Source organism: Pan troglodytes, chromosome 6, assembly GCF_028858775.2.
Source record: "Pan troglodytes isolate AG18354 chromosome 6, NHGRI_mPanTro3-v2.0_pri, whole genome shotgun sequence".
NCBI lineage: Eukaryota > Metazoa > Chordata > Mammalia > Primates > Hominidae > Pan > Pan troglodytes.
In genome coordinates, this window is record NC_072404.2 from 74,021,543 (window position 1) to 74,045,531 (window position 23,989).

At 39.2% G+C, this 23,989-nt stretch overlaps 1 protein-coding gene across 10 annotated transcripts in view; it reads left to right on the top strand.

The window, feature by feature from the left end:
• The window catches only part of TPST1 (tyrosylprotein sulfotransferase 1), a 149,363-nt gene that overhangs the window by 79,045 nt on the left and 46,329 nt on the right, over positions 1 to 23,989 (top strand). For 8 of the 10 annotated variants that reach the window (XM_009453170.5, XM_063813875.1, XM_054687210.2 and 5 more), the window contains 1 exon segment: positions 2,675 to 2,873. In XM_009453170.5, the coding sequence (XP_009451445.1) occupies positions 2,675 to 2,873 (199 nt within the window). 10 annotated transcript variants of the gene reach the window in all.

A 23,989-nucleotide genomic window follows, 5' to 3' on the forward strand; every position in this document is an offset into this window, starting at 1 on the left:
GTGTACCTTTGTCTCTCTTGCTGGATTCTGAGTATCTTGAGAGGTAGGCCATGGCCTAGTCAGTCATCTTTGTATCCTTAATATCAAACCCACATAGTGGGTATTTAAGAAGTGACTGTTGAATTTGAATTTTATGCTTGATATATATAAAATGTCATTTCTGCTGATCTTAAAGAGAAACACTTGACTGATATGCATAGGTTTCCCATGTTCTTCCCCTTGAGAGGCCATAGTTAACTGCATTTGCTGCTAGCGGCTCTTGTAAACTCAGTGGTTATACAGCAAAGCCTTTGCAAAGTCTTTTATTTTAGAGCTCTTTTTCAGACAAGAAATGATTATACTTTTTCTTCAAATCATTTATTCAATCATAATGATAAATATGGCTTTCACTATTCTGATGAACCAGAGCTATCATCAGTGTGAAATAATAATAGCCGTTGTTTAGTGAGCATCTACTACATTCCAGTCAATTCAGATTTTTTCTCTAGATTTTTGGTGACCTTCTGATTACTATTAATTTACATTTTTTTTATTGTTCTGTACATGTCAAACAAAACAAAGCAACAATATCAAAAACCCACATGCTTTTTCTTCATACTGTCTATATTATTGAATGACAGACAAACATCTGTCCTTCAAGTCAAATGTTAATTAATCATAGACTCCTTTCTCTTCTTCTTCACCCCGCCTTATCTAATTGGCCACTGTCTTAGCTTTTTCTTTTTTTTTTTTTAAAGATGGAGTCTTACCCTGTTGCCTAGTCTGGAGTGCAGTGGTGTGATCTCGGTTCACCGCAACCTTCATCTCCTGGGTTCAAGCAATTCTCCTGCCTCAGCCTCCCAAGTAGCTGGGATTACAGACATGCACCATCACACCTGGCTAATTTTTGTATTTTTAGTAGAGATGGGATTTCGCCATGTTGGCCAGGATGGTCTCGAACTCCTGACCTCAAATAATCCACCCACTTTGGTCTCCCAGTGTCTTAGCAGTTTTAAAAATTATCTTTGGAATTTGTCTCATCTCTATTTCTAATTCATTTAATCTAATTGAAGCCTTAATCATTTCTTTTCTTCCAACATGTTGAGCATCTGTTCTGATTTTCCTGACCCCACTTGCCTCATTCTCCAATTATTCTTTCCATAGTTATCAGCACTGAATGCTAATAATAATACTTTGTTCATATCAGTTGTTATTAAAACTCTTCACTTATTCCTTATTATCTTCAAGGTAAGCCCAGCTTCCCAGTCATGACATACAAGACTCTGTGTGACCCCAATACTTAACACAGATGTGTTTCAGAATTCAGAATTTTTTGGATTTTAGAAAAGTAATACGGTTTATGCAATACATATATAACATCCTCTGCTCATTCCTAAACACTGATGGGAGTGAATGGCAGGTGCTTTTAATAATTACGCTGAGGTAAATTATGCTAGGTGTAAACTGGACCTGTCCTGGGCAAACGAGGATGTTCTTTACACAGGTTAAGAATGTCAAGCAAAGAACATTAGGGATGAAGCAATACAGGGAGAATAGATAGAGTGAAGGGAGCAGTGGGTTAAGTGGAGTCCTGGAGAAATATTTGAAAAGGGAGAAAGGAATGTGGCTCCTGAGGTAGGAGGGAAACCTGGAGCAGGTAGCCCCACAGAAGCCCAGGGAAGAGGCATTGTTTTTCTATTATTTTGGAAGCAGATCCCCTTTAGGAGACTCCTCATCAGATAATGATTATTCACTAAGAGGTTATATTCTTAATTAAAAGGGCCTTTACCTTTTCTTAGAATACTATGTTTGAATAACTTTTTATGTATTACGATATGAAAGTCTCTTTTAAGCATTTCTGTTTTATAGTCATTTGGCCAAAATCTAATTCAGATCCAGCTTAAATCCAAATGTCATTTGATGCTACATTTTATCCTGAGGTTGCTAGTTATTTAGTCAAATATAGTGAGTATAATCACTACAGGCTTAGAGTAAATTTCCATGTCAAGAGGTAGAACACATTTATTCTGTAATATTGAATCCTGTAATATTGAAAATCAAAAACAGCCCTTTTTTTTCTTCTGTAGAAAATAAGATTTTTAAGGAAGGCAGCAGGAAAATAGAACAAGTGAATATTTTACATTCTTAGTGGTTTATGGTTGGCAGTTTTCCCCCAACATTTTGTTATGAAAAGTTAAAATGTACAGAAGAATTGAAAGACTTATACCCACCAGCTAGATTGTGCCATTAACATGTTGCTGTATTTACTTTATCACTGTCCATCTCTCTGACCATCTATTTGTCCCTCTTTCCATCCATCAGTCTGTCTTTTTTTTGGTAAGCATTTCAAGTAAGTTGACTGGCAATTTTTCTAAGCAGCTGTATCTTTATTTTGTTACTGTTTTTTTCCTGGATGTTGTAATTACAGTGTCAAGACATTTAATAATGCACATGTTTCAGCTAACCCTTTTTCCAACTTCTAGAAATCTGAGATTGCCAATAATCCCTGTCAATCTTAAATTATTTTTTAATTCTGGTAAATAGTGTCAAACCTGATTAGTGCCCTCTTTCTCAATTGTTTTGTAATCCAGACAATTAAAACTGTTAGTCATTAAAACATAATTTATAGTGGTTTTAAAGCATGATTTTCTAAAAAATTTTAAATAAATATTTATTCATATTATGTTGTTTTCAGAGTGGAGAGATCTACAGACCAAGTAATCAAGCCAGTCAATGTAGGAGCTCTATCAAAATGGGTTGGGAAGATACCGCCAGATGTTTTACAAGACATGGCAGTGATTGCTCCTATGCTTGCCAAGCTTGGATATGACCCATATGCCAACCCACCTAACTACGGAAAACCTGATCCCAAAATTATTGAAAACACTCGAAGGGTAAGTGAGATTTTTTAAAGCAACTGAGAAAACTAGATTTTGAATTTGGGATCTGAATACGTTTTTTTCTTATTTTATTTCTTGCTATTTAATGATCAGAAAAATATTTTGAATTAGAAAAATTTGGGCCCAGCGGCCTGGCACGCTGGCTCATGCCTGTAATCCCAGCACTTTGGGTGGTCGAGGCGGGTGGATCACAAGGTCAGGAGATCGAGATCATCCTGGCTAACACGGTGAAACCCCTTCTCTACTAAATACACAAAAAATTAGCCAGGCGTGGTGGTGGGCGCCCGTAGTCCCAGCTACTTGGGAGGCTGTGGCAGGAGAATGGCATGAACCCGGGAGGCAGAGCTTGCAGTGAGTAGAGATCACGCCACTGCACTCCAGCCTGGGTGACAGAGCGAGACTCCATCTCAAAAAAAAAAAAAAAGAAAAACTTGGGCCCAGCATAGGGCTGACACCTGTAGTTTCAGCACTTTGGAAGGCCGAGATGGGAGTGAGCCCAGGATTTCAAGACTAGCCTGGGCAACATAGTGAGACCCCCATCTCTACAAAAAATATAAAAATTATCCAGGCATGGTGGCACATGACTCTAGTCCCAGCTACTTGGGAGGCTGAGGTGGGAGGATTGATTGAGCCTGAGAGGTCAAGGCTGCAGTGAGCTGAGAGTATGCCACTGTACTGTAGCCTGGGTGACAGAGCAAGACCCCGTCTCAAAATAAGAAAAAAGAATGAAGAAAAATTATATTTGTAGAATGCTTTCTTATCAGCAGTCTTCCACTGCATTTTAAGGATAACTGGCTCGTTGGAGATAGTTCTTAGGGTATTTTCCTCAGTTTCTAGGAATGATACTCACTGTTGGGAGATTTATTCTCAGCCAATTACTGCAGATCTGCATAAACACCATAATTATTAGTGACCTTACTTCTGATTTCTTTCTTTCTGTAAATCTAATAGCCACTTTACTTTTAAACCTTTGTTTAGATGAGGCATAATTTTTGGATACCTAAAAGCTAAACATTGGTTACACTAGAAAAATTATTAAACACTAGCCTTCTGATTAAGAGAAAGTTGCTATTAAAGTGACATTACAGTTTTTATTTTAATAAGTTATGCTCACGTCTTTACAATATATTGTTTCAGAAAGTGCTGAAAACTCAGAGCTAGATTATATAGCCTACCAGTTGAGTCTATTTCAAACCAGATCTTATACATTCTTTTCTTTATTGCAGTAAGATATATTTAACATAAAATTTACCACTCTGACACTTTTTAAAGTGCACAATTCAGTGGCATTAAATACATTCACATTGTTGTGCAACTGTCACCACCATCCATCTCCAGAACATTTTTTGTCTTCCCAAACTGAAATTCTGTACCCATACTCTTCATTGCCTGGTCCCTGTCAACTGCAGTTTTTTGTGTCACTTGTATATATTCTTTTTTGAAACTACATTTCAAATAAGACAACCATGTTAGCATAAGTTCACTGATAGGCTATTTGATTCCAAGGTGAAAATTCCTTGGCTTTGTCTGATATTCTCTTGTTTATATCAGTGTCCTTCCCTCCCTACAACCATATAACTGTATCATGTTTTTATTCTGTCTTTTGATAACTTTAATTGACAAATTTATGCCACATTTATTTCATGAGATTAATTTCTATGTGAATTCCTTTCTCTTAGGTATTACTTTTATTTCCCCTTTTCAGTTCATTATTAGCAGCTATATGGGAAGAGCTGCCTTCTTGTAAACCATCACATATGAGGGCAAATTAAAAAAAAATAATAATCGCTATCCTCTTTACACTTTTTATATGTATATAAATATTTCCATTATAAAAATATAAGCTCATTATATGAAACTTACAAAATTCAAAGGATAAGAGAATAAAAATCACCTGTAATGTTCCCACCTAGACACACACACATATTATTCTTTTTTATTTTCTTATTTATTTACACATATTATTCTTAATATTTTGATGTATTTTCTCTCGTCTGCATTATGTTAAACAAAGGTAAGATTACGTATATCATCTTACCTTTATATACACAGTTTTGTATCCAGTCCTTTTAATATTCACGAGCATTTTCCCATTGTGTGCATGCTTTTTAAACGTAATTTTTATAGTTATAAACCTTCATAGAAGCCACCTTAAATTCTTTCTGAAGCACAGTAGTAAATGAATGAATAAATCAACAAACAAAATACATTTCCCTGGTAGATGTTCTACAATTGATTTTACCATTTTGTTGTTTACCGTTTTCTCTTTGACAAATTGTGCTGCAGTGAACATCTTTGCAGATACTCAATTTTAGGATTTTTTTTTTTAAGGTAGGATCAATAAAAATAGAATTAAACCAGGGTAAAGTATCTGAGATTTTTAAAAGGTGTTTGATATCTATTGATACTAAAAAACCTTTGGGCTGGCCACAGTGGCTCACGCCTGTAATCCCAGCATTTTGGGAGGCTGAGGTGGGTGGATCGCTTGAGCTCAGGAGTTCAAGCCTGGACAACATGGCAAAACCCCATCTCTACAAAAAATACAAAAGTTAGCCAGGTGTGGTGGCACATGCCTCTGGTTTCAGCTGCTTGGGAGGCTGAGGTGAGAGGATTGCTTGAGCCCAGAATTTTGAGGTTACAGTGAGCTGAGATTGTGCCACTGCACTCCAGCCTGGGTGATGGAGCGAGACCCTGTCTCAAGAAAACAAAAACAAAAAACAAACAAACAAAAAACCTTTGAACTACCAGCATAATTGAGGTAATTTATTTTAGATTTTTGTTGGTTTTAATAGATTTCATTGATTAATGTAATTGAACATTTTCCAGTTATTAGCTATATGTATATATTCTTTTATGAACTGTCTAAGTTTTTACTTTATTTATTTGAGACAGAGCCTTGCTCTGTTGGCACAATCTTGGCTTACTGCAACCTGTGTCTCCTGGGTTCAAGTGATGATTCTCTTGCCTCAGGTGGGATTATAGGCACATGCTACCATGCCTGGCTAATTTTTTTTAATTTTTTATTTTTAGTAAAGATAGGGTTTCGTTGTGTTGGCCTGGCTGATCTCAAACTCCTGACTTCAAGTGATCTACCTGCCTTGGCCTCCCAAAGTGCTAGGATTACATGAGCCACTCTTTAAAGTTTTATATGTATTAAAGTTTTGTGAGCTCTTTGTAATTGGTAATTCATAGCTATCTCCTTTGCACAATAGTGAAAGGGTTTTTTATTACCAAGATACATGTACAATGCTATTTTGAGGGTTCTTAGGCAGTAGACATTATAGTTTTCCTACATGCAAATTGGCTTGGCTAGATTATCCTTTGCTTTCTTGAGTGGTGGGTTGGGAAGAATGCTATGGTTTGAATCCATGTGACTGAAGAATCTATTTCATACACACTTGTGGTTTTTGAAAGGATTTCAAAATACCCACTGAAATTAAAAAACACCCACCCTTTTTTTTCCCCCCTGTCTCTGCCTATCTTTAAAGTGACAGATAATTTTGAGGAAGAAAAGATGAAGTGTGAACTATAGTGGTGTTTTTGGGCCTTTTGTGGTAATGCATACAAACTGACAGTCTTGTCTTGTGAGGGTAGGTTTCATAAGACCTTTTTGCAAACTAAATCCTGTGTATCTTCAAAGCTTTTTTGCCTGTAATAAGTCAGATGCTAATGTATCCAGCACTGATGATCATGAGGTTTTTGTAAAGCAGTGCTTGAAAAGAGATTGTTGACCGTTAGCTATGATATGAGATGGGCCCCAGAGAAAGAGGTGGCTGGCGAAGGTGTTTTCCTTAGTTATGGGGTGAGAGTGGGAGAAAAATAACATTTTGACTGAGAATATAGGATTTATATCTCTAAGCCTAAAAATACTGGGTTGGTTTTTTTTTTTTTTTTTAGGTACAATTCTGGGTAGTCTGCAAGTAATATTGAGTCAGCACATTTTAGGGACATATTGCCCAATATTGAATGGATAATCATACTTCATGGTTACTGTGACTCACATAGTAAATTGGTAATGAAACGTTAACATATTTTGTACCCTGTCCCACCATAGTCTCTAATCCTAAAATTATAGTATATTTCAGTAAATGGTGCTGTCTAGGTTACATCGTCAGCCTTCTTGCATAGATTCTTAACCTTTTAGACTTAGGAACTTATTTGAGAATTTGATGAATCCTGTGGATCCCCACCTCAGAAATACAGACACGTGAATACACAGATTTCACTCACAATTTCAGTGGATACATAGATATACCAGAAGTCCATCAGATTAAGGACTCCTATTAGCCACAATTTCAGTGGATGCATGTGTGCCAGAAGCCTGACAGATTAAGGACTCCTATTTTATAGTCTCCTTGCTCAAGCTCATCCACTCATAGGGCTTTCATTACAGCCCATTTGCTGATTATCATAAATCTGTATTTCCTAGTGGGTCTCTTTCCTGAGCCCTAGGTTCGTTATTTCCAACTGTCTTCTGTATGTGTCTACCGGAATGCTCTCAAGGACCTCAAATTCAAAGTCCAAAATTGAACTTATTTTCTAAACTTGTTCCCTGAGAGGCAGAAGCTAGGTGGAATTGTTCATTAAACTGAGCAGGAATCCACCTTGAGAGTGGGGATGATGCTGTGCTCATCTATACTTGCAGTACCTATGAGCCAGAGAGCAGATTTGAGGAACAGAGTCCTCAGGGCACATGGCTGAAACCCCAAAACAGTTCAAGGACCTGGTTGCTAAACTTAGAGAGCTGAAAAGCAGATCCAATTTATGAATGGACTATTTAGTTGGAAACCTGAGTAGATAGTACTGAGGAAGAGCAAGTGGTCAAATGGAAAAGCATGTACCAAGGTGCAGAACCCACAGTAACAGACAAGAAGAAACATGAAAATGAAGTCAGCTGGGACAGGGGTTAGATTAAATCCCTAAACCAAACAACAAAAAGCTGCAGCAGCAGTTGGAATTGATATTCTTACATTAAAGGTAAAGCCTGGAATGAATGCATACTTGTGTTTTCTGGTTCCTATACTCAGCAAAAACTGCTTGTTCCTGTTTACTTCTATCTCCATACATAGCATGCTTATTCACCCAGTTACCCAAATTAGGTCTCCTTACTTAAAATTCATGAATGACTCCACTGTTACTACAGGATAGAGTCTAGACTTCTTAGAATGACATTTACTTTTCTAGTATTTGGGTATTTTCTCATTATCTTTTTGTTGTTGATTTCTAATGTGACCATTATGGTCAGAGAACACTCATTATGGTTTGTTTCAGTCCTTTGAAATATATTGAATATTGTTTTATGGCCAGTATATGGTCTTATGTGATCACTTGAAAAAATATGTATTCTGTGATTGTTGCAGAGTTCTGTAAATATCAGTGAAGTCAAGAAATTTTATAGTGTTGTTACAGTCTAAATCTTATTTGATTTTTTGGTCTGCTTTATTAATGTTGGGAAAATTATGAATTTTTCAATTTTTCCTTACATTTCTAGCAATTTTATTTCATGTATTTAGGATCTATATTATTGGGAACACACCCATTTAGACCTTCTTGAAGAATTAACTCTTTTGTAATTATGAAATATTTCTCTTTATCTCTGCTGTTACCCTCTGAAAGTCTACTTTATCTGATATGAATATAGCCACAACAGTGTTTTTATGTATACTATATACATGGTATATTTTCCTGATTCTTTTACTTTTAATCTGTGTCTTTATATAGCTGGCTTTGTTTGTTAATCCAGTTTTATAGTCTCTGCCTTTTAAATGGAGAGTTAATCCACTTACATTTAATGTAATTATTCATCTGATTGGATTTAAAACTACCATCTTGCTATTTGTTTTTTATTTGGATCATCTATTTTTGTTTCTTTGTTTCTCTTTTCCTGTCTTCTTTTGGATTAATCTTTTTTGGTATTCCATTTTATATATTATCTCCTCTTTTTAGCTATACCTCTTTTTTTTTGTTTTGTTTTTGCTTATAGTGGTTACTGTAAGACATGGGCTGCACATTTTTTATATTGTAAAAATCCAGATAGTAGGCCGGGTGCAGTGGCTCACACCTGTAATCCCAGCACTTTGGGAGGCTGAGGCAGGTGGATCACAAGGTCAGGAGATCAAGACCATCCTGGCTAACACGGTGAAACCCCCGTCTCTACTAAAAATACAAAAAGAATTAGCTGGGCTTGGTTGTGGGCACCTGTAGACCCAGCTACTTGGGAGGCTGAGGCAGGAGAATGGCATGAACCTGGGAGGTGGAGCTTGCAGTGAGCTGTGATCACTCCACTGCACTCCAGCCTGGGCAACAGAGCGAGACACCGTGTCAAAAAAAAAAAAAAAAAACCCAGATAGTAAATATATTATGCTTTGTGGGCCACAGTTGGGCTCTTTGTTCTTTACTTGAAGATCCAGATTTTCATCTGGCATCATTTCTCTTTAGCCTGATGAACTTCCTTTAGCAGTTCTTATAGTAAAGATATGTTGACTACTAATGCTCTTAGGTTTTTTTTTTTTAATTTGAAAATGTGTTTTTTTTTTTTAATTTGAGAATATTTTGCTGGACATAGAGTTCTAGGCTATTGGTCGTTTTGTATTTTTTTTAACTTTCAACATTAAAAAGATAATATTTTATTGGCTTCCCATGTTTTTGATGAAAGTCAGCTGACATTCGTATGAATGTAATTTTTTTTCTTTGACTGCTATAAGATTTTTCCCTATTTTTGGTTTTCAGCAGTTTGATTATAATATACCAAATTCGTAGCTCCGTTCTACTGCCATCTCCTGTGTGGGCCTCAGTTTTGATTAGTTTTTATTAGCCTACCTTTGAATTCATTGATCCCTTCTTTTTCTGTGTCCAGTCTGCTGTTAAGCCCATCTGGTGACTTCTTCATTTCAGATCATTTATTTTTCAGTTCTAGAATTTCCCTTTCTCTGCTGGAATTCTTTGCTCTTTACCCATTCTGTTGATCTTTTCCTCTAAATTATTTAACATATTCATAATAACTTTTAAAGTCTTCATCCACGGATCTCTCCCTGTTGACTTTGTTTCTTTATTATGGGTTATAGGCACACCTTGGAGAGACTGTGGGTTTGGTTCCAGACCACCAAAATAAAGTGAATATCCCAATAAAGCAAGTCACACATAATTTGGTTTCCCAGTACATATAAAAGTTATACACTATATTGTAGTCTGTTCAGTCTGTAGTAGCATTATGTCAAAAGAAAACACAATGCATATGCCTTAATTTAAAATACTTTATTGCTAAAAAAAAAAATGCTAGCAATCATCCAAGCCTTCAGCAAGTCATAATCATTTTGCTGGTGGAGACTCTTACCTCCATGTTGATGACTGCTAGACCATTCAGGGTGGTGGTTGCTAAAGATTGGGGTGACTATAGCAATTTGTTTTGTTATGTAATATTCTATATCCTTTGCTGTCTTTTCAACAATGTTCACAGCATCTTCACCAGGAGTAGATTCCATCTCAAGAACCACTTTCTCTGCTCATTCTTAAGAAGCAACTCATTCATTCAAGTTCAATCATAAGATTGTAGCAATTCAACCACATCTTCAGGCTCACTTCTAGTTATAGTTCTTTTGCTATTTCTACCACATCTGCAGTTCCTTCCTCCACTGAAGTCTTGAACCCCTCAATGTCATCCATCTGATTCTTCCAAATTCCTGTTAACATTGAAATTTTGACCTCCTCCCATGAATTACGAATGTTCTTAATGGCATCTAAAATGATGAACCCTTTCCAGAAGGTTTGCAGTTGACTTTGTGCAAATCCATCAGAGGAGTTGGTATCTATGGCAGCTATAGCCTTAAGAAATGTATTTCTTAAATAATAATCTTGACAGGGCCAGGTGCAGTGTCTTAAACCTGTAATCCCAGCACTTTGGGAGGCCAAGGTGGGTGGATCACCTGAGGTCAGGAGTTCAAGACCAGCCTGGCCAACATGGCGAAACCCCATCTCTACTAAAAATACAAAAATTAGCTGGGTGTGGTGGCGCATGTGTGTAATCCCAGCCACTCAAGAGGCTGAGGCAAGAGAATCGCTTGAACCGGGGAGGGAGAGGTTGCAGTGAGCCAAGATTATGCCACTGCACCCCAGCCTGGGTGACAGAGCGAGACTCCATCTCAAAAAAAAAACAAAACAAAACAAAACAAAACCAACTTGACAGTAGAAATTACTCCTTGATCCATGGACTACAGAATGGATACTGTGTTAGCAAGCATGAAAACAGCATTCATCTCCTTGTATATCTCTATCAGAACTCATGGGTGACAAGGAGCATTGTCAACGAGCAATAGTATTTTGTGAGAAATCTTTTTTCCTAAGCAATAGGTCTCAACAGTGGGCTGAAAATTGTACTTTTATGTTATGGAGATAGCTTCTTTCCTTAATCTTCATGAACAAACAACCTCTACTAGCCTCCAACTTTTCCTCTCACAGCCTTTATAAAATTGAAGAGAATTAGGGCCTTGCTCTGGATTAGGCTTTGGCTTAAGGGAATGTCATGGCTGGCTTTATCTGTCTAGTCCACTAAAACTTTTGCCATGTCTACAGTAAGACTCTCATTTTCTTACCACTTGTGTGTTCATTGGAGTAGCACTTGAATTTACTTCAAGAACTTTTCCTTTGTATTCACAACTTGACTATTTGATGCAAGAGGCCTGGCTTTCAGCTTATCTTGGCTTTCAACATACCTTCCTCACTAAGCTTGATTGTTTCTAGCTTCTGACTTAAAGTGAGAGATATGCGACTATTCCTTTCGTTTGGACACTTAGAGCCCATTGTTGGATTATTAATCGGCCTTTTTTCAATATCAATGTGTCACAGGAACAGGGAGGCCCAAGGAGAGGGAGAGAGATGGGGGAACAAACAGCCAGTTGGTGTAGCAGTCAGAACATACACAACATTGATTAAGTTAATTATGTTATATGGGCTTAGGATCGTGGCACCCCAAAACAATTACATGGTAACATCAAAGATCTCTGATCGCACATCACCATAACAGATACAATAATGAAGAAGCTTCAAATATTGCAAGAATTACCACAGTGTCATAAAGAGACATGAAGGGAGTGCATGTTGTTGGAAAAATGTCACCAACAGACTTGCTCACCACAGGATTACCACACACCTTCAATTTGTAAAAAACACAACATCTGCAAAGCACAATGAAATGAGGTATGCCTGTACTCATTTGCTTCTTCACATGTCTTAGAAGTTTTAACTGCATACTGGACCTTTTGTATAAAAGAAGGGTAGAGAATGAACTAGGTAATACTTTTTGTTTTATTTTTGTTAAAGAGAGCAGTTCTTTCCTCCAGCAGGTAGCTAAGGTGATCACTCAAATTTGACAGTGAATCAAGCTGAGCTGGGGCTGAGCAGTAGCTTTAATTGATTTCAGTTTGCCTCTGGATTCAAATGAGATTAAGGAAATTTGACTTTTAGCCCAACCTTAGCTTTCTGTATCATTTAGACGAGGGGTTCATTTCTTTGATTTTAGCAAGATTGCAGCTGGGAGGCAGTTGGGTTGAAGATTAAATTAATTTACTTTACCTCTGGATTGCAACTATAGCAGGGCCCTGGAACCCAAGCACCACACAGCATTGGGAGATCTCTTTCTGTCTCTCACTGTGCTCCCACCAGCACTTACTAAGATTCTCTTGTAGTATTACATGTAATTGTCAGGTCAAGAGATTTGTTTTTACACTTGGGACTCTTTCAGATTCTAATTAATCATACCAGTCCACAGTCTCACTAAAAGTTTGGCTTGTTTCAGCAAAATCTTTCCACCTGTGGGAGACCTCCTTTTCTGCCCACTTGTACCCAGACAGGCAATTGATTCAAGGTAGCTAGAAACAGGCTTTTGTTTCTCTGTGAAGAACTCATCCTTCTCCAGAAATTGGCTCAGTTAGACTTCTTGGCATTCATTTACTGCTTTTTCATGGCTTTACAGAAAAGTATGAAGTTTAGTTTATCTGGTGTTTTCTTGTTTTGATGAGAGCAGTGGTCTTTTGGGATCAGCTGCATTCAAACCAGGTTGGAACGCTTTAGAATGATGGCATTAAGATTCTTTGCCTTCTGCTTTCAACCTTCCTTTTCAACCTCATCTCTTTTTATTCTTTTAACCACACCACAGTGCCTCCCTTTCATTCCCACAGCACATTGTATACCTCCATACCTTTGTTCCTTCTGCCTTGATTGTCCTTCTTCTCATCTTACAATTTTGTCCTTTAAAACTCAACTCACATGACACCTCTTCTGTGCCACAGATCCTCCTGCTACAGTGTACCTACCTTTACTTGTGTACTTCCACATTATATTGTGATGATTTATATTATATGCTGCTGCTTTTAAACTAAGGACATGCCAGACATGCCTTCATCTGAAAATGTTAATATAGTTCAAAGTGATGCTATAGTCTTTGTTTAGTTAAAGTAACAACTTTCTGGTCTGAAAAAAAAAAGACTATGCATCCCTTCAACAGAATAAGATAGTTTTAAAAGTAATGATATGGGAGCATCTCTTAAGATATGGTCAGTGTTATGTTTTACCATTTGTATTTAGAAAAACAGCTGTGTGTGTATGTATGTATGTATGTATGTTATTTATTAATTTATTTTGAAACGGAGTCTCATTCTGTCACCCAGGCTGGAGTTCAGTGGTGCGATCTCTGCTCACTGCAACCCCCGCCTCCTGGGTTCAAGCAATTCTCCCACCTCAGCCCCTGGAGTAGCTGGTGTTACAGGTGCATGCCACCATGCCTGGCTAATTTTTATATTTTTAGTAGTGACAGGGTTTCACCAAGTTGCCCAGGCTGGTCTGAAGCTGCTGACCTCAGGCGATCTGCTCACCTTGGCCTCTCAAAGTGCTGGGATTACAGGCGTGAGTCACTGCACCTGGTTTGTATATGTAGTTTTTTAAAAAAATAAATAAGTAAAGACTTTTCAAGGACAAAGATATCATTTGCATTTTGTAGCCTGAGTGCCAGTAATACTTGACAATTACTTGATGCTCAATAAAATGATTCTTATTAGCAAAATAAACCTTACACGTAGAAAAAGAATATGCCAGGAACCAAGAAAAGGGATATTCAGATATGAGGCTCTTGGAGTTACGGCTCAGCTCACAAGGATTCTGCCGTAGGTGAGAAATGCTCCATTACCCAAAGACAAAGCCCCAGAGGTTGTGGCAGCACTTTATGACTATGTATCAGTCTGGGCTCAGTCAGGGAAACATTGAGCCACTGTTAAGTGTTATAGGAGTGAGGGGTTTAATATAGTAATTAAGGCCTATGCAAATATGGGAGGACTAGAGAAGTGAAGGTCTGCACTTTTTTTATTGTATACTGGACATGTTGTTTACAATAGGAGTAGGGAATGAGCTGGATACAGCTACAGTTGGAAGACCAGAGGAATAGGCACTGATGACTGAAACCTGCAGCTCTAGAGAGGGCAGAGAAGTGCTAGGAAACTGCCTCTCGCTGCCAAAGTAGGACTCAGTGTGGGATCCCAAGGAAAGGTCTGTGAAGCCTGCCACGGGGATAAAGTGGAGCTTTAGGAGAGGCCAGTGGAGCGACTGCATCTGACTGCCCTGACCTCTTAAAAATAATGGCTTCTACTTTATTTCCACCTACTAAAACTCACAGAAGCCTCTGACCCAGAACCACACAGGGAAAGGAATTCTGGGAGACTTAATTTTCTGTCCTAGACAACAGTGGTGGTGGTGCCAGTTGACCATCCAGCATAGGCCATTCCTTTGCCAGCCTGGCTTACATACACACCTACTTAAACCATATTTAACTGCCAGATAAAGCTAAATGCTCTGCTTAACATGTTGTAACTATCGCTTAGCAAACTGAAAACATGCTAAGCACTCCCTCAAAGAGGAGATGCTGTATTTCATATTGTGCTTTGTACATTTCTGGCTGATATGAATGTATTCCACTAGCTGAGTCACATCCCCTCTTTGATATCCTAAAACTTAAATATACTGAGATACAGAGTTAGCCATTTCCTTTTTTTTTTTTTTTTTTTTGGCAAGGTCTTGTTCTGTCGCCCAGGCTGCAGTGCAGTGGCGTCATCATAGCTCACTGCATCCAGAATCTCCTGGGCCCAAGCGATCCGCCTGCCTTAGCTTCTCGACTATAGGTGTGCACCACCACACCTAGCTAAATTTTTTTTATTTTTAACTTTTTGTAGAGACAAGAGGTATCACTGTGTTGCCCAGGCTGCTCTTGAACTCCTGGCCTCAAGCAATCCTGTTGCCTTAGCCTCTCAACGTGTTAGGATTATAGGCGTGAACCACCGTGCCCAGCCAGAGTCGATACACCTTATATTAGAGAGTATTATTAGACAGGGAAAAGTGGAAAAAAGAATTCGTTAATATATTCAGTATATATTCATATCAAAGCAAAGAAGAATATCTGCCAAACTATTGTAGCTCTCATTTTCTGTACCTTTCATGTGATCATGGCAGGTATCTGTCATTTCTTTCTTCCTCTAGCCATTCCATGTTCCTTTGGTCCTCAGTAGTCACCTCAGATGGTCTTTGTTCTTTGCCTGGTGGGGTGGCCTAAACCTTCATTCTGGGGTGTATGTACCAATAAATGGCCATATTGTTTTGCTCTAATATCCCGTTAACTTTCCATAATAAACAAGTGTAATAGAAAATCCTAGGTTCCAGGCAATTTCTTTCCTTCTTCCATTGAGTATTTTTTTTCCCATTGTATATTTTAAACTTGGTTCTTCCTTGATAATCGGGATTAATCAGCCTAGCTATTATAGTACCTGCCTTACTTGTCTTTGGCTAAGTGGCATGAGGAGCAAGAAGTGCTGAGTTAACAGTCTCAGCTCTCTGTTCAGTGGAAATAATGTTGTGTCTCCCCCAAAGAAGCACTTCTCCTTTGAGGATTAAGACCTGTAAACTGGGAGAGCCCACAGCTGCTGCGAGTTTTCTTTTGGGGAAGGATTTTGATAATATTTAGTGAATATAGGGCTATTTCGATTTTCTTGTTCTTGTATCAATTTTGATAAATTGTATTTTTTAAAGTAATTTGGCCATTTCACTTAAGTTGTCATATTTGTTGGCAGGAAGCTGCAATATTTTCTTAGAGTCCTTCTAATCTTTGTCAAATTGATAGTGATAACTTCTTTTCTATTCCTCATGTGATGACCCCTTGATTCTGCCTCTGTCCACACCTGTTAGTGATTCCCTCCACCTGAATGTGGACAGGACCTGTGACTTGCTTGGAACGAATAGAATACAACAAAGGCGATGGGAGATATGTGATTGCATGATTATATTATATAAGATTACAGCACTGGACTGGCTGGAGTGTGCACGTCTCTCTCTCTCTCTCTCTCTCTCTCTCTGGACATAATGAGTGTTATCTTGTATAGACTCTGGGTTCCTTTATAATACTCTTGTGAATGCATTTACTTTTGTTTTAGCAGGCAGTCAACTCAGGTAGGCTGGATTATACATTGTTTTGCCTTTTGCAGGCAGTGATTCAAATCCCAATTCAGTTATCAAAGCAAAGCCTTTGCTAAACTGGTTTGGGTTTGTCCTGTGCATGTGTGATTCAGAGGTTAAGGTGAGACCCGTGTAGGTGCATACATAAAAGTGGAGAGCTCCTTCACCTGCTGTTTCTGCTCCAGGAGTTTGCTCTGACTCCCTGTCTTTCTTTGGCTCCTTTCCCTGCTTCCTCTGACCAGAAAGAAAACAATTCCTATCAGAGTTTTAGCCACCTACGCGTGCTGCTTAGTGACTGAAGCTGTCCCACCCTCAAGGAAAAACTTGATGAGAAAAAAATAAACAAACAGAAAACTCACCCTGTAAGGTCACTTCTCCAACTTTTTACTTCCCTCCACAATCTGCCTGCTTTTATTTACTTTCCAGATCCTCATATAGTTTTTTGTTTTGTTTTGTTTTGCTTTGTTTTGAGATGGAGTTTCACTGTTGGTGCCCAGGCTGGAGTGCAGTGGCACAATCTCGTCTCACTGAAACCTCCCCCTCCCGGGTTGAAGCGACTCTTTTGCCTCAGCCTCCTGAGTAGCTTGGGATTACGGGCAGCCGCCACCATGCACGGCTAATTTTTGGTATTTTTAATAGAGACAGGGTTTCACCATGTTGGCCAGGCTGGTCTTGAACTCCTGACCTCAGGTGACCCACCCACTTCAGCCTCCCCACAGTGCTGGGATTACAGGTGTGAGCCACCGCGCCTGGCCCAAGGTAGTTATTTTTTAAAAGTTTGCTCAAACTTTATAGTTGTAATTAGAGGGAGGAACAACTTTATGGGATGTAGGTGGCTTAACCTCACCATAATGGAACCAAAACTCCACTTCATTCACTTTTTTTTTTTTAGACGGAGTCTTGCTCTGTCTGCAGTGATGAGATCTCGGCTCACTGCAAGGTCCGCCTCCCAGGTTCATGCCATTCTCCTGCCTCAGCCTCCTGAGTAGCTGGGGCTACAGGCGTCTGCCACCACGCCCGGCTAGTTTTTTTGTATTTTTAGTAGAGACGGGGTTTCACGGTGTTAGCCAGGATGGTCTCGATCTCTTGACTTCGTGATCCGCCCACCTCGGCCTCCCAAAGTGCTGGGATTACAGGTGTGAGCCACTGCGCCCGGCCCACTTCATTCACTTTAAAATGAAGTACTTGACCAGCAGCAGTACTGTTTAGAATGCCATTATGGTGAATAAGATATTTTGTAAGGGAAAGGATGCTGGTTTTTGACAGAAATGTTGTGGGCAGAGAAGGAAATCTTCATTGAGTAAAAGCAGTGTCCTTTTTAGATGGAAGCGGTCCAGTGTGATCATCCTGCTACAGATGGCTGCCCAGACCCCCTGGGAGCAGCGCTTTATCGGGGCACCATTGTTGGCCTCTCCTGTTGGCAGGTTGGACACTTAGCCATGATTGTTGCCAGGTCAGCCTTGACAGGTGGAAGCCTGTATCACTGAGCACATGCATGACCTTCATTCCTGCTGCTCTCACAGTAGGATATGAACTTTGTTCATTAGTGTTCTGAGCAAGGGAAACAGTGGCTGATAAAATAATGAGTCATTTTGTCCACTTGGTTATTGAGAGCCTCCTCTGCTGAGATTATCCATTGGTCATCATTTACATGGGACACAAATACCCTCACACTTTGTCCTGTTTGAGAATAGTTTATTGACATAGCTCTTTTCTACATCTTACCACAAGTTTCCCAACCTTATTCTAAGTTTCTGAATTTCCAGTCAAACCATCTGCTGCTGACCACAAATCAGTGTGGATTCGTATTTATAGCCATCACTCCTTTGACACAAAATGTGCAGTCATGTACACTGCTTGGAGTGTATGATGAGCAGCCTAAGCGACTTGGGCAACTTTGTAGCCAGTGGTAAAGTGTTCTGTCCTTACTAAGTCCTAGTAGCAAGCAAGGGCTCTTTCTCAAAAGGGAGAGTAATGATCTCCAGAAGTTAGCATAGCTTTGCTCTAAAATCCTAGGGTTCTATACTGTGATTTATCTCTAGGGCCTGCCATACCTCCACACATCACTGATGAAGTATCATCCTGTATCTTAAGTTTTTGTTGGCGATACTAATCTCTGCAGTTTCTCTAGGAATGCAGTATCACTTTTGGTGTAATATTTTGGTAGAGAGAGGCAGCTCTAGTGTAACCCCTGAGGTATGGCTTTAGTATGCTACCCATCTCTGTTAGTCCTAGGGACACCATCACCAATCAGCCACCACCAGAGATCTCTACAGCTCACACCATTCTCTTTTCCTACTCTACCTCTGCACGTGCTTATAAAGTATAGCCATGTGCCCATTGTTTCTGTCATGAAGCGTCACCAGTTGGCTCCTGTGACTCAGAGATCTTTTCATCCTTCCCTTGGGTTCAGGGAATCTATTTCTCTGACAGCCTTTCCCATTGTTATTTCTAGCCTGCAGCGAACAAGCACTAAAGAGCTTTTTAGGGATGTTGTTGCCCCCTTCACCAATGTATTTCTCAAAGGCTTGGTAAAGTTGTGAGTTCTCTAGACATTCCTGGGATGTAGTTAGGAGATCAGTGAACAGATCAGTCATACGTATTAAATACACTCCAGTATTCCTTATTTTCTAACCTTTTGAATAAATTTTATTTTGAGACTGAGTTTTGCTCCTGTTGCCCAGGCTGGAGTGCAATGGCACCGTCTCAGCTCATTGCAACCTCTGCCTTCCGGGTTCAAGCACTTCTACTGCTCAGTCTCCTCAGTAGCTGGGATTACAGGTGCCCGACACCTTGCCCAGCTAATTTTTGTATTTTTAGTAGAGACAGGGTTTCACCATGTTGGTCAGGCTGGTCTTGGAACTCCTGACCTCAGGTGATCCACCCACCTTGGCCTCCCAAAGTGCTGGGATTACAGGCGTGAGCCACTGCACCTGGCTTGAACAACTTTTATTTACAGTATACCAAGGAGGTTCTGGCATCTAAGCTTCATTTAATGTAAGCCACTGATGGATCCAGGTTTTGGCCAACCAGGTGAGGAAATTGTTAGAGTTATTCCCTGATTACTCAAGCCAATATACTGCATCCAAAATATCTGGTTAATGTACTCATATATTGATAAATTTGACCAAGTCCAACGTTACATTCCTTCTTGTCTGGTCTAACATTCTTAGGATTCATTGCTACACACTTCCTAGGTTTCTGCAAGTACAAATGGGCAAAATCTAGCACAAAGACCCTAGCCCTCTGAGGGTCACAGCAGGTTGGTTCAGGAGTAGGAACCTGACCCAACACAGGCAAATAAAGGTCTTTCCCTGGGACTGTGAAATGGTACCAAGGGAAGAAAGGTGGTTTCTGTCTGGTAGGGAGGGCCACTGGATATAAGGCACAGGAACTGTTGCTGGAAGTGTTAGACACTGCTGACTGCTTGTTCCTTTTTCCCTGTTAGTAAAGACTATTCCTTTAAAAAACCAAAAAAAGGTAGATAAAAATGCCAGATATTCATTTTCCCATATACTCTTGTGGGTGGAATGACCACTTGACCATTTTTTTGTAGCCAGTGATACATAAGGAGATTTTTTTTAACAGGGAAAAAAAGAGCTTACAAATTTTATGTGCACATATGTGCATGGGAGTTATACAATTCTTTAAAAAAAAAACTCAAATGGCTAGATGATTGACACTTTTGTACCACCCTGAGATACAGAAAGAATAGGGGCTTGGATCATGGCCAAACAAGTTATGGTGGCAAAACAGGTTATGGGAGGAAGAGAAGACCACCTTTGCCTGGCTAGCAAAGGTAGTCTTGAACTCTCACAGGCAGCAGCCCTCAGAAAGAATGGATAGTAGCCAGTGATAAATGTTTCTAGCAGACCTTTAAAGGTGTTAGACTCTCAGTTAATCATTCTTAGGTCTGGATAAGGAGATGTTTGCTAGGGATTTTCTGGGAGAGATTTAGCTTTCTGAGAAAATAAAGAATTGTGTGAAAAGAGCTTACTCTTTCCTTCCTGCTTTTGAACATTGCTGTGAAAGAACATTATGCTTAGCCCGGCTGCAGCCATTTTGTGATCCTAAGAGAAGTTATCATCAATAACACACTGAAGGTGACAGAAGGAAGATTAGGGCAGAGGCTTCCCTTGATTTCTGGGCTTAGGACTGTCCATCCACCTCACGTCTGGACTTCTTGTTATGTGTTTGACATACTTGTATTCAGTTATTCTATTACCGTGTGTTCACTGCAAATGGGGTCGTGTTCTTCAGTATGTAAGGGAATAAAGCCAACCCATCGAGAGAAGCAGAGCCAAAGAGGTCAAGGGAGTGTCTGGCAGGGGTTGAGGTCCTGGTTCTGGTTGCCCATGAAGATCATTTCCAGCTCTGCCCTTGCCACAGTAAGGACTAGCGTCCTAGTCCACTTCCAGGAAACATTTCCCTTTTTGACTGTATTACTTGAATTGGGTTTCTGGGCTGTAGTAGAAATATTCCAACTAATACCATACTGGGTAAATTTGAAGTATGATAAATTTTAAGCTACTTCTCACTTTATTTCTTGTGCCTAAATTTGAAGAGTATTTATTTATTTATTTATTTATGAGACAGGGTCTCGCTCTGTTGCCCAGAGTGCTCTGGAATGCAGTGGCACGATCATAGCTTACTGCAGCCTTGACTTCTTGGGCTCAGGTGATCCTCCCACCTTGGCCTCCCAAAGTTCTGGGATTATAGGCATATAGGCATGAGCCACTTTGTCTGGCCTAAATTTTAGTTAAAGAAATTCTTATCTCATTCTTTCAGAATTTTCATAGGCCTTCAAAGCAACAACCATAGAGTTAAATTCATTTCCTCAACTTGGCAGGATTTTTTTTTCCCCTATTGAAGTATTTTGTCTTTTTTTTGTGTGTGTGACAGGGTTTCACTCTTCGCTCTGTTGCCCAGGCTGGAGTGCAGTGGCATGATGATAGCTCACTGTAGCCTTAAACTCCCCTGGGCTCAAGCCATCCTCCCACCTCAGCTCCCTGAGTAGCTGAGACCATGGGCATGCACCACTATGCCCAACTAATTATTGTATTTTTTGTAGAGACAAGATGTCACCATATTACCCAGGCTGGCCTCAAACTCCTGAGCTCAAGTGATTCACCTGGCCCGGCCTCCCAAAGTGCTGGGATTACAGGAGTGAGCCACTGTGCCCAGCCATTTTGTTTTATTTTGAAAGAAGGCTGAATTGATTCCTGCAGGCATTCTGTAAAGAATATATAAGGAAGTTCAAAGTAGCACATTTTACCATCTCTCAGAATACCTCAGTCTTTCTTCTGATGCATCACTTTAAGGCTTCGATTATTAAACAAGCAATTACTAAACAGTTGCTTTTTGGAATACTACCTTCTAGTGCTTCAGGAGATGCAAAGATCTGGCTTGTATCCAGGAGGAAAATACAGGTAATTGGATTGGAGAGAGAAGACATGCCATAGAAGAAAATGAAATAATAATAAGATGGGAGAAGAATTTTTACTGTGTTTTAAAGGGTTAAAAACTGTTGGAAACCTAAAAATTTGTCCACAGGACGAGGCTGAAAGTCTGAGACTACCCCACAGGAATAGCCTTGTCAAGGCCCGATTGTGCCCTTTGACTCATCCTTCAAAGTCAAACCTTTCTCATCTTCTCTCCCACCTTTGGCACTGTCATTCCATAAGTGTATCCCAATAATTTGTGTTTTCTGCCAGAAATCCTTTTGGGGCTAATGAGTTTCATGCACTTGTATTTGCTGTGTAAAGTAGGTTTTCCTGTACTTTTACTTACCAGATTAAATGTCAAAGGATCCAGCTCTTTGTTGGTTTTGTGTACAAGCACAAATTGCACTTGCTCATGCCATTCAGAATTTCATACATTTTAGTTGTCTTTTACAACTGTAATCCCATCTGAAGGTCTATGGGAAATTCAGTTCCTTAAACAAAAGAAATAGGTTCCCCTCATCCTTCTCTTTCTGCCTTCATTAGTGAGAGTACTTTTTGAGAGCAAGAGAACATTTGCAGTGAAGAGGTTTAGTTGGATAGCTATTTATACAGTTTTCCATGGAATTTTAAAGAATGAAATAATTTCTCTTTATGTCAGCAAATGCCTATTCTGAACATTCAGAATGACTGTTCTGAACAGTAATGTTTAACTCTTAAAAAACATGGTATCTATAAATGAGAATATAATAAATCAGTATTAGAAGTCATTTTTTACCCCATGCTCTAATTCAGGAGAAAATAGGAGATACTTATAGGTTAACTTGGTGTCTGATTACCAGTGCCTGATATAATTTCTCCAATTACCTTTTTAAAAATCTATTAAAATATCGTTAATTTTAAAAATCCCTTTAAAATGAAGATATGAAAAGCTCTATGCTAAAGAATAGGGAAATTTTCCACTAAGTCGATCATTGATTATATTGTGGCTTTTCCTTAAACCCAAAGATTACCCAAAGATTACTGTAGAAGTGACACTATGAAAAATCAAATTAATGATAGGGAGAGTATACATTAGATGCTCTTCCAGAATGTACAGCAAAAGAACAGAGATGAAGATTGATAGATGAGAGAAAATGATACCTATGAAAGAAAAAATAGAGATTTAACTGGTGACTAATAGATGTCTGCAAAGGAGACAACAGAAGTGGAACAAAAGCATGAATCAAATGTGTCATTGTGGAAGACTTTCCAGGGTTGAAAATGACCTGAAGAATAAAAGAGCTCACTGTATTCTAAAGAACATTATGGAAACGTGTCTGTACCTAGACATATTTTGCTGGTTTTCTTTTGATTTTAAGGATCCTGAAAAAAAAAATCCTGCATATATCAAGGCACAAAAAAATGAGCTTTCAACAAAGAAACAAAAATGATGCTGGTGGCCAGGCGCGGTGGCTCATGCCTGTAATCCCAGCACTTTGGGTGGCCAAGGTGGGCAGATCACAAGGTTAGGAGTTTGAGACCAGCCTGGCCAACATGGTGAAACCCTGAATCTACTGAAAATACAAAAAATTAGCTGGGTGTGGTGGCATGTGCCTATAATGCCAGCTACTCGGGAGGCTGAGGCAGGAGAATCATTTGAACTCGGGAGGCAGAGGTTGCAGTGAGCCAAGATCATGCCATAACTCTCCAGCTTGGGTGACAGGGCGAGACTTGATCTCAAAAAAAATAAAATAATAAAATAAAATAAATTATGCCGGCTACAAAATTTTCTTTTGCAAATACTAAATGTTGGAAAATGATGGAGCAGTGGGCAGTGATCCTTAGCCTATGTGGTCTTTGAACTCCCTGCAGTAATATTTGGACCTCTATGTCTTGATGCAAGTTGATTTTCCTGGGAATAGAATCTATATCGTTCCTCATATTTTCCAGGATTTCATGAAACAAAGAGTTAAGAACTACAGTAGTGGAGCAATATTCATGGTGCTTTTTCTTTTTCTTTTGAAATAATTAAAAACTTACAGAAAGGCTGTAAGAATAATACAGAGAAATCCTGTGTATTCTTTCCCAAATTCATGTGTTTGTCTTCTCTCTCTTTCTCTCTCCTTATAAAATATTTTAATGTTATTAGTTATCTCAAAATGGACTTTGTAGTTTTTTTTTTCCTCCCCTACCAGTACAGGT